This window comes from Asterias rubens, chromosome 5, assembly GCF_902459465.1.
Source record: "Asterias rubens chromosome 5, eAstRub1.3, whole genome shotgun sequence".
NCBI lineage: Eukaryota > Metazoa > Echinodermata > Asteroidea > Forcipulatida > Asteriidae > Asterias > Asterias rubens.
Window position 1 is genome coordinate 5,393,045 of NC_047066.1, and position 11,736 is coordinate 5,404,780.

General features: G+C 39.1%; 1 protein-coding gene across 3 annotated transcripts in view; it reads right to left on the reverse strand.

The window, feature by feature from the left end:
- The window catches only part of LOC117290429 (double C2-like domain-containing protein beta), a 58,714-nt gene that overhangs the window by 6,933 nt on the left and 40,045 nt on the right, over positions 1-11,736 (reverse strand). For all 3 annotated transcript variants that reach the window (XM_033771839.1, XM_033771840.1, XM_033771838.1), the window contains 3 exons: positions 6,536-6,748; positions 3,035-3,189; positions 200-309 (listed from right to left, as the gene is read on the reverse strand). In XM_033771839.1, coding sequence (XP_033627730.1) covers positions 200-309; positions 3,035-3,189; positions 6,536-6,748 — 478 coding nt within the window. The remainder of the gene's footprint in view (positions 1-199; positions 310-3,034; positions 3,190-6,535; positions 6,749-11,736) is intronic.

Consider the following 11,736-nt stretch of genomic DNA (forward strand, 5'->3'; position numbering starts at 1 on the left):
TTACAAGTCTCATTATTATTATTATTATACAACAAATGGGACAAACAGCTTTCATCCTAGGATGCAGCAATAATGGTTAAAAAGTGTCTTGCCCAATGACACAAGTGTCTTGACGGGCCTTGAACCTGCACCTTTCTAAAACAAAAGCACCAGAGCTTGAGTCTAGTACTCTTATTCCTGACATGCCAACCGTACATACCTGAGGGTCTTCTTGCAGAGATCATCATCTGTGATCCCGTAGTACGTCAGGGTCTCGTTGAACTTGGGATCCAGAGTCTTGTGAACTGTCTTGGTTCTCAGCTTGGTGGACTGCGCAGAAGGAAAAAAAACAATAGGCCATTCATACATTGAAATAAAACTAAAAACTAACTAGATATAGTGTTTGTAGAAACAAACACTAGGTGTTCGGCTATTGTTGGGTCAGTGTTTGAATCAATGAAAAAAAGTGTTGTTGATAGCTCGTCAAATTGCAAAGAAATCAAAACCAAACAGTTTTCTCGATGTGTAATAATTTTATGGTAAAGCATCAAAAAGTGTACATTTCAACCTAAAAGCCTTTAAATAATGCCCTTTCAAAGCATTTTACAGGCACTTCCGGTTTAAAAAGGTCAAAAGGTCAAGAGAAGGTCACCAACATATCCATTTTTGTGAAGTACGTGAGGCCCTTTCATATGATGTATAGATTGTCAAAATAGCTTTTGTGGTCGAGGAAATGTGAACTGATGAATAATGACGACTGGAGAAGAGACTAACTAACCGGAAGGGAAATGTTTGTTGAAAATGCCTTGAAAACACACTACGTACGTAAAGCCCTTTCATATGATGTAGATTGTCAAAATAGCTTTTGTGGTTGAGGGCATAGGAACTTATGCATAATGACGACTGGAGAAGAGACTAACTAACCGGAAGGGAAATGTTTGTTGAAAACGCCTTGAAAACAGACTACGTACTTAAAGCCCTTTCATATGATGTATAGATTGTCAAAATAGCTTTTGTGGTTGGAGCCTTATGCATAATGACGACTGAAGAAGAGACTAACTAACCGGAAAAGAAATGTTGGTTGGAAACGCCTTGAAAATAGACTAAAAACGAAGCTATTTATAGGAGCAGAAAAAATTAAATAAAAAAATAAATAATACAAAATTTGGTCGCCAATTGGTCTCCCATCCAAGTACTGACCACGCCCGATTTTGTTTAACTTCAGTGATCAGACGGGAACCGGTGTTATCAACGCAGTACGGTCGTAGATAATATACAATAAATTCGATTTGAACCAGAAGACAAGGTCAAAAAGTTAAACGCCTTGAACGAAGACTATTCTACATGAAGCTTTTTCGCGCTCTATGGATGATCACTGGAGCGTGACTCTCCCGCACAGCTAATACACTACACGTTGTGTTTATGCCCAAGTGTAATGTTTATGCACATACCAACGGGGGATTTACGTTGTTCTTTAGACGTGAATTTTGAAATTTTTAACCTCTCTTTTGAGCCGGAAGACAAAATCAAAATGGGGTCATGTCTGTGAGGCGCTTACGGAGTTTTTAATGCCCTTTCCGATGATGTATTGATTGTAAAAATCCATCATGTAGATCAAAAGTTATGATTTTTTGAAATAATAAACTTTGAATTAGTGTATCTCGTCAACTGATGACGTCATCGTGACGTAACAATTTTTGCATCATCTACTGGTTATTGTCTACCTGTGTGCAAAGTTTCAACTTAATGCAAGCTTCGCATCTGTGCTTTTTCTTGCGGACAATCGACAGCGAGAAGAATAAGAAAAACCAAAAAAAAAAAAAAAAACCGAACACCTAAAAACAAAATGGCAGAGCCACATTGAGCCACCAACAAGTTTTACCCGTACACTGATTTGTGTTACAAGTAGCACTGTGTACTCACCGTGTACTAAAGCACCTAAAGACCTTTTCACACGGCCAAAATGTAGTCAGGGTCCTTTGCTACAAAATTTACAAGCGTGGATTGTTTATTTGTTATCACTGTGTGGGACTGATTTTGTGAGCTTTCCCACTGAAGTTAAAAAAACTAACAACCCTTGTGCGACATGAGAGTGATATGACGAATTGGTAATCCTGATCACCTTGACTGGACAAGAAAGCACTAACAATAGCACGCGCTGTATGGGCATTTTCTCCTAGGACATCGTTCAATAAACAAGGATTCCTTTCACATGATGATGTAGCCCACGTCCTTGGTCAAAACTTCCGCTAGTGTAAGATTTTGTTGTAGGTCCGGACCTCCGACAAAATGTAGCAATGTTGGACAAGATTTTACAAGGGACCCTGGACACTCCCAAAATTTTGGTCCTTTCACACGAGGTGCATTTTGTAAAATCTTACAACCATGCTACAATTTAGCAAGGGACCCTTGCTAAATTGCTCTCGTGTGAAAGGGGCTCAAGAAATTAATTAATTTACTTCTTTCAAGACCATTTTAATGCTCAAAATGCTGTGTTATTATGATTTCAATCAAAATCTGGAAGAGTAGTGGTAAAACATTTAGGACTAAAACTAATCAGTTTAACCAGCCAGAAACAATATGGCAGGTACAGGTTGAATGGTTTCAACAAACTTCCCAAGACTGTTTAAACATTCATGGGTTAAAGCCATTGGACACTTTCGGTACACAGTATTGTTCAAGTCTCACATTGGGTGTATCACAACTTATATATTAAATAACAAACCTGTGAAAGTTTAGGCTCAATCGGTCATCGGAGTCGGGAGAAAATAACAGGAAAACCCACTCTTGTTTTCTGCATGTTTCGCCGAGTCATGACATGTGTTTAAAATAAATCCGTAATTCTCGCTATCGAGAATTGATATTGTTTTAATGTTTTATCAAAAAGTAAAGCATTTCATGGAATACTATTTCAAGAGAAGTCTTTAACCATTATCTTCTGTAAACCCTGTAAGTTATTTGTAAATCTGTGCACTTTTTTTTTTCTGTACCGAAAGTGTCCAATGGCTTTAATGTGGTTTATTGTTTAACTTGATCTTGTAGATATTTGTAATACCTTGGTTGCTCCAGGGAGAAGGTGAAGCTTGACGTAGGGGTCCGACAGACCATTGGAGTCCATGGCCTTCAGACCAGATGCCTTGTGAATGGTACAATGAAGGGCGTTGTTCACACCATCGTATAAAGCAGAAAACTCAAGGGTCCCTAGTGAACCTACGAGAAAATAGTAAACAGTGGGTAAAATCCTATACAGACTTTTTCATATTGGTAACAACATGTTTGCACTTTAAATGTTTGGGTAAATAATCATATCAACATGACATCCACAGCAAAAGTAGGAAGCTACTTTTCTAATGTAATTATTACTACATTGACATGAAAACACTTGGAAAGTACTCTTTAAGGCACTGGACACTATTTCTAATAACTCAAAATCATTGTTATCATAGAAACTTACTTGATAACACGCAATGGAATGCTGTTGATAGCATCATTCATACATTATGAGAAACAGCTCCCTCTGAAATAATGTAATTTTCAAGAAAGAAGTAATTTTCCACTAAAATATTTGAATATTATTTCGAGACCTCAGAATTAGATTTTGAGATCTCGAAATCAAGCATCTGAAAGCACACAGCTTCGTGTGACAAGGGTGTTTTTTCTTCCAGTATTATCTCGCAACTTTGACTACCAATTGAGTTCAAATTTTCACAGGTTTGTTATTTTGTGCATATGTTGAGATACGCCAAGTGAGAAGACTGGTCTTTGACAGTTACCAATAGTGCCCAGTGTTTTTAAATATCTCATGCAGTAGTAGCATCCACTGATTGGGAAGTGGAAATCATGCAACAAAAAATGACAAAATGAAAACAAAAGGTAATTAATGATATTAAACAATGAACAGGTGAAAATAATATCATCTGTTTTTTCATTAGTGGTGCAACACTACATAAATGACGATTATTGCAATGAAGAGAAGAGACAACATTGGTATCCAATCATGGCATGGGAAAAAAGATCCGACCAAACTTAGGTCGTGTCTGGATTCGACCTTACATTGAATCAATGTTGCAACTTTCCTTAGAAAAGAAAAATCACTAGAACAGCATATCAGAAAATGAAAGCATCTAAGTAGTGTCAAATGTTATGCATGCAATCGAGGAGACTAAATTGAGAGCATAGTGGATACACAGAACAAAAATCACAGAGTGTTTTTAAAAAGTAATCATTATAATAACCGTATTTATAATGCGCCTTTTTCCAAAGGATACAAAGCGCCAAGTATTTACAGCATGGTGAATGGGACAAAGTTTGAATTATGCACCTAATCCTTTTAAAGCACCATGTAATGGTTTACAAGGTGATTTGACGCAATATGCTGCCAATCAAGCCAGGAACACCGGGGGCGAACCCCTTCTTTTTGATAAGTGCACTGTTTTTTTTTTTTTTTACATGTGTTACACAACACATGGGACCAATGGCTTTACGTCCCATCCGAAGGACGAAGCAATGGTAAAGTGTCTTGCTTAAGGACACAAGTGTCAATGACTGGGGGATTCCAACCCACAATCTGCTGATTAGAAACACCAGAGTTTGAATTCGGTGCTCTTATCGCTAGGCCATGACACTTCCACAAGTATGGGCAAGTCCAAGGAAATGTCCATTGGTCCCATGTCTGCACACCGCTTGTTAATACGTAATCATCCCATGGACTAATGAATAAATGTCATATAATTTCTTTAGGATATTTTCCTCATACATGTATGCCCACAATTTGAATAGAAATCACTGACATCGTTGGCTCAATCACTGATATCAATGAATGACTTACTGAAACCAAGGACTAAATCACTGAAATAAATTACCAAATCACCTAAATCAATTACTGAATCACTGAAATCCATGACAAAATCACTGAAATCATAAACTAAATCACTGAAATCTTCCATGCTTTTCAAAGGGTAAATTTTCTTGACGCCTTTCAGCATTGTCACACAACTAACTACCGATGAATCACTAGTGCAAAGGTTAATGCTACACAAACACATTCACACCAAACTCATGGGTTTGGATAATTTCTTAAAGTGGCAAATAAGTACTACTCAGCAAGTGACTCAAGGTTCGGGACAATGATGGGGACAAATATAATGTAGTTAATAATAGTTAAAGGAACAAAGATTGCCTCTTGATTGACCACTTTGGGGTATAAAAAACATACTTACCAGGTAAATTTCTACTTATAAAACATCTTCCAACCATACTAACTTCACAACAAACGCTGTTACAGCCCAAAGAAAGCTGTGTAACAGCGTATCTAAAAAAGCTCAAATTTGTGGATCAATGTTACATTGAGTTGATTTATCCTAGAACAGGACTGGCAGCCACACAAGGGTCAAGGTGTGATCTGAAGATTCGAAATCAACGCTCGGAGGAGAAGAGGATAAAGTTGCTTCAGGTGACTATGCCCTTAGTGTTGTTATAGAGGAAACCTTTTTCTGACAATTGTCAACTAATCCAAGACACATCACTACTGCTATACAGCGTCTACATACAAAGCATGCTACAGTACACGTACATTGATTGTTACTTGAGCATCACTGGGGAAAGTGTTCAAACATGTACACTACAATGTCACACTCCTGATTCACATGGCTTAAAATCTCTCTAATGGGCCATATTTTTGACCGCGTGAGGGCGCTCTCAATCACTTCCGGGGGTATATTCATTCATACGCAAAACAGTTTTTAGAGATTGGAACACATTATAACCACAGACATCTAATCCATCACAGACAATAAGACTTCAAAAGGAGCCGTTATAATCCACCTCTAAAGCAAATTGAAACTACGGCGCAACAAAAGTGACAGAACGCCTATTAATTTGTGCAGGGCGAATCGCGTGTACCCCCGGAAGTGATCAAAATACTATTTATAGCGCCCCCGCGCGGTCAAAAATAAGGGGCATTGATGTCTGTTGCGAAGAGTTTAGGACCCGTCAGAGCTTTCAAGTGCAGGTTTAAGGGAGCACCATGTGTAAATCTCTGTTGTTAGTGCTGTTTCTGAGAAGAACCGGTGGTTGACAAATCAACATTACGATCCGTATGCTCTGATATTTCGCTCAGTATGCTCAAAATCATTCTTACTGTGAAATTCTTGTTTAAAAGTGTCTTTAATTGAAACCAACCATAAACAGCCCCTGTACAACTTGTAACTATTGTGTATGTCTAAAGATTTAAAATAAAAATAAATAAATGTCTGTCTGGAAAAGGTTGATCAATTATTATTTGAGGGGTTTTTTTCCCCGTTTTTTTTTCTAGCTCTGAGGGTCTACACTGAGTGAGATTCTAAGCCAAGTGAAGCCAAGTTCATACTTCCTGCGAATGCGAATGCGATTGTCACAAGTTTTCAATGAACTATTCGGAATAGTCAGTTGAACTGTGTTCAACCTCTGCGAAACATTTGCTGCTAAAACAGCCATGTGACGTCAAAATTTGCTTCGCATTTGCAGGAAGTATGAACGGAGTTTGAGAGACTACGATGACGATCCTACTGATCCGTACTTCCTTCATCCGGGCTGGATCCAAGCGTGTCCGGCAGTCCGTAATCCTGTGAATCAAATGAATTACCCCCACCACCACCACCACCACCACTAGAGGGCGCCTGGTTGAACTGATTGAACGCTCGGTCCATGTCATCCTCATCATGGTCTGGTTTGTGTGCCACCGTGGGGCCACTACTGCCACCAGAGCGGACTGAGCTGGTGCGACTCAAATCTGTTAGGGGGAGGAGGTGGTTGTAAATTTAACGGTACAAGAGAAGAGAGGAATACAAAATATTAGCAGATTTAAGAAGTCCTGATACCAAAGTAATTGCAAAAGTCTATGCACTGAACTGGTTTAAACCAGTTGAGACTTGATTGAACTAGTTCAATAGGATGAACTCGTTTAAACATGCCTAAGACACGCCCTTTTCCCCCAGTGACTTCCCTTGCCTGAGAACAGTAGAAAAGTCAAACTAGTCAGTATGGGGAAACTTTGGGAAATACAGGCATAGCCAATATTGTTGTCCCCATTAAGGTTGACCATCATAATAAGATATTTTTGAGAAGGGCACCTCAAAACAAAACAAAAATAAATGTTTCCGAAAGAAAACAAATCTACGTAGATATTGCACACTGCAGAGGTTATGCACTGAACTGATTTAAAACAGTTGAGACTGGATTGGTTCAATAGGATGAACTCGTTTAAACATGCCCTAAGACACGCCCTTTTCCCCCAGTGACTTCCCTTGCCTGAACAGTAGAAAAGTCAAACTAGTCAGTATGGGGAAACTTTGGGAAATACAAGCATAGCCAATATTTTTGTCCCCATTAAGGTTGACCATCATAATAAGATATTTTTGAGAAGGGCACCTCAAAGCAAAACCAAAATAAATGTTTCAGAAAAAAAAATGCTACGTAGATATTGCACACTGCAGGGGTTGAAAACAAGATTCAACTATTCTTGCCATGCACATCATGCCAGGAAGTAAAAACTTTATATTCTCTTTAAAAAAGAACATGTAAGCTTATAGGCCTACAATGATGCTCAATTGTGTATCACGTTGTCCTGTCAGATAGTTGTGATAGTTATTAAGGAACGACTTTATTTGCATGAAATTGCAAAAGATGACTGTTTCCGTGTGTCTTCGTGTACCTTGCGCTGCCAGCGTCCCGGCAAAGTCAGCACAGAATGCATCACTTGCGCTAACAGATTGGTCTATAATGTGTGTGATGTCTTCGATTGTGGTGATCTCTCTGAAACTCATTCGCAAACCCTCATGCCACACTATCCCCTCCCCCGTCACACTCCCCCTCCCCACCTCCCCAAGCTATCATTCAACCCAGCCAACAACATGAATCTCACTGCCCACTCACCATTCTGCGAACCTAACTCCACACACAGTTAACATATCGTTTTCATGACTCCACAATTCAACTATTCAATACGATGTTTATTCCATACTCTTTTTAGAAACTAATTCAATATGAGAATTCCATGCCTGACACCCACATTGTTTCCCTATCATCTACCCTTTACACTCTTCAATTTCGCACACAATCATCCCTAGGCCATTATAGATGTTTGTTCTTTAATTTTGATTGACTACATTCATACAGTCCATTGTAGTTCACAAACAGCCATCCCAAGTTCAACCCACTCCTCTGCAAAAAATGTCACTACTACAAAAGTAGCCATAATGTGAATGCCCACACTGTCTCCATTATACAATCCCTTTTTACATTCCGTAACTCCAACCCATTGTGTACATGTACAATGTATGTCTTTTGTATTGCTATGTACTAACTAAATGCCATGCATAATCATCAAACTTCCTGTTTTTAGTATCGTTCTATAAGTAGTTGGTTTTACCAGTAGTTTGAGTAGCTTGTGTACATTGAAGAAACTTGAATAAAATTCCCCCCTCCAGTGAGAAAAAAAAAAAAAATGTCTTGGTCATCATAGTAGCTTCTCCTAGCCATGTCCCCAATCCCCCACCCACATTAAACAACCCACTCTTCTTACACAAATCCCCCTACCCACTAAGCAGCCATGTTTGTTAAACTACCTAGACCAGTGCCTTTGAATGGTTTACAGGAAAGTGCGCCTAATAATTGCTGCATTATTAATATTATTTCATACAGCTGACACAATATCAAGCTTCACTATCCCTCTAACCCTGACCCTGCCCCCTTCCAGCTGCCCCCCCCCCTCATCACCCATCCTCAACACTTTATAATTCAGACTCCACATATGTGTCCTGTCAACTCTGATTGACTATCGCCTCCTTAGTCCAACCCCCTTTCTCACCAATCAAAAGACACCCGCCGTCCGAACGTCGCTCCCCAACTAAACCAGAATCTAATTTCATGTTACCGTGTTTGTCTGATCACAACAGAGGCATAGTCTGAAGCCCAGCCTCATATATCACATTTCTTTGTGCTTTTTTGATTGAACGCCAAAACGGAAATGAGAACCAGCAGTCATTATTGCACGTCAGCAGTTTCTATTACTTGTCGTAAATGTCAAGAAAATTATACACGTGCGAGAAAAGAAGAAAAGAAAAAAAAGAAGAGGAAACAAAAAGGGGGCAGAAAATGGCAATGATAAATGTTAATGGTTGGAAAAAAATGGATGGACCCAGTAGAACGAAAAAAAAATCATCATTAATCTAATATATTACCGTTTTCTTTGAAATATTAGTGAACCTACAAGAAAAAGTGAGTATACATTTCCAGTACTCAACGATGACTAATAAATCAGTCACACCTTTTTTTTCTTCTTAAAGTAAAATGTCTTGCATTTAACACTTCACTTGATTTAACACTTTCGCTGTCATACTAGCCTTCTAATCTGTCACTAGACTAATATCAAATAATCTAAAAGCAAAAACAAAACGTATCCGCACTTTTTATATTGAGACAAGAAACACAATAAAGGGGAAACTTCCATCTGTTGTGAATCTTTTTTAAGTACCTGAAACCACACAGTTTTCAACCTTTTGAAGAGAAAGGCTCACTCTAAAAATAATTGAGCTCATTTTTATTTTCAATTTGTTTAATCATCTTCGATGATAACTTGAGGAAATGGAAAACAAGTTACATGTAAATCAACACGATCTACCACAGCAAGCCTGCATGTTCATTCACATATTTGAACACTTTTATTGATTGATTGATTTATAGTTATTTGTGCTATTTATTAATAGTATGCAAATTACAACGATATACTTCTTACATCTACTTCAGTACCTCAACCATTATTTTATGCAAAATAAGAAATCAAAGATTAAAAAAAAAAAAAAAAAAAAGCATAAAAAGGGGGGAGATTCTAATCAGACTGATTATCAAATACTACAAAACGAAAACTGACTACTCATTCAGGGCATGGTAGACTTGACATCAAGCCTGAAATTGTGGTTATTTTTGTCTGCATAAGCCAAGCCAATCACCATTTGCCTCTATTCACGCACGTCACACGCGGCAACTGTGCCACACTCACCATTTTGGTGGGCAATCGTGTAAACGCTGCGACGCCTAAAATGCGCACTTCATTATAATAGTGATGAAACCAGGCCTGGATGAAACAATGGAAAACACACATATTTTACGCGCGGCATAGAGGTTGCGCTAATGAGAAAACTTCCTTTGACCTCTAGCCGAGGGCGCCCTACTTAAATGACGTCATGTACAGAAGGTCTATACTGAATCAAGCAGACAAGAAACCATGATCACAGACTTGGAACCAAAGTCAAAGGGATCAATGCATTAGAAACTATATTGTAGAGGTAGAGGAAACGCTACATCTAAGGACAGAGGGCTTTTTTTTTGGGGGGGGGGGTGGGGTATTCAAAGAAGGAGTGCAATTTCAGAGAGAATGTTTGGGTGAGAGAAACTAGAAAGATGCTGGGAAGAGGGCTGGTGGCTTAATCTAGAATGCTTTAATAACTACTTGTATGTGGAGGCGGGCAGGGGGCTACATCAATAAGACAGAGGCTTTGTTGCTTTCTTGCCTTTATTCCAAGAAGGTGTACATGGTGTAAGGTTATGGTGAGAGAAACTACAAAGAAGTGAGGAGGCGGGTTGGTGGCTGAATCGAGTGCATTACACTATTGGAGGAGCGCTTCATCTAAAGACACAGGGTATTGTTGTTTTCTTTTGTCTCATTCAAGGAATGATGCATTTTTCAGGATGAAAGGTTTGGCTGAGAGAAACTACAAAGAAGTGAGGAGGCGGGTTGGTGGCTGAATCGAGTGCATTACACTATTGGAGGAGCGCTTCATCTAAAGACACAGGGTATTGTTGTTTTCTTTTGTCTCATTCAAGGAATGATGCATTTTTCAGGATGAAAGGTTTGGCTGAGAGAAACTACAAAGAAGTGAGGAGGCGGGTTGGTGGCTGAATCGAGTGCATTACACTATTGGAGGAGCGCTTCATCTAAAGACACAGGGTATTGTTGTTTTCTTTTGTCTCATTCAAGGAATGATGCATTTTTCAGGATGAAAGGTTTGGCTGAGAGAAACTACAAAGAAGTGAGGAGGCGGGTTGGTGGCTGAATCGAGTGCATTACACTATTGGAGGAGGGGCTTCATCTAAAGACACAGGGAATTGTTGTTTTCTTTTGTCTCATTCAAGGAATGATGCATTTTTCAGGATGAAAGGTTTGGCTGAGAGAAACTACAAAGAAGTGAGGAGGCGGGTTGGTGGCTGAATCGAGTGCATTACACTATTGGAGGAGCGCTTCATCTAAAGACACAGGGTATTGTTGTTTTCTTTTGTCTCATTCAAGGAATGATGCATTATTCAGGATGAAAGGTTTGGCTGAGAGAAACTACAAAGAAGTGAGGAGGCGGGTTGGTGGCTGAATCGAGTGCATTACACTATTGGAGGAGCGCTTCATCTAAAGACACAGGGTATTGTTGTTTTCTTTTGTCTCATTCAAGGAATGATGCATTTTTCAGGATGAAAGGTTTGGCTGAGAGAAACTACAAAGAAGTGAGGAGGCGGGTTGGTGGCTGAATCGAGTGCATTACACTATTGGAGGAGGGGCTTCATCTAAAGACACAGGGTATTGTTGTTTTCTTTTGTCTCATTCAAGGAATGATGCATTTTTCAGGATGAAAGGTTTGGCTGAGAGAAACTACAAAAAAGTATAGGGAGGAGGGTTGGCGGCTAAATCTAGACTGCTTAAAAAAACTACTTGTATTACAGTGCGGTGGGGAA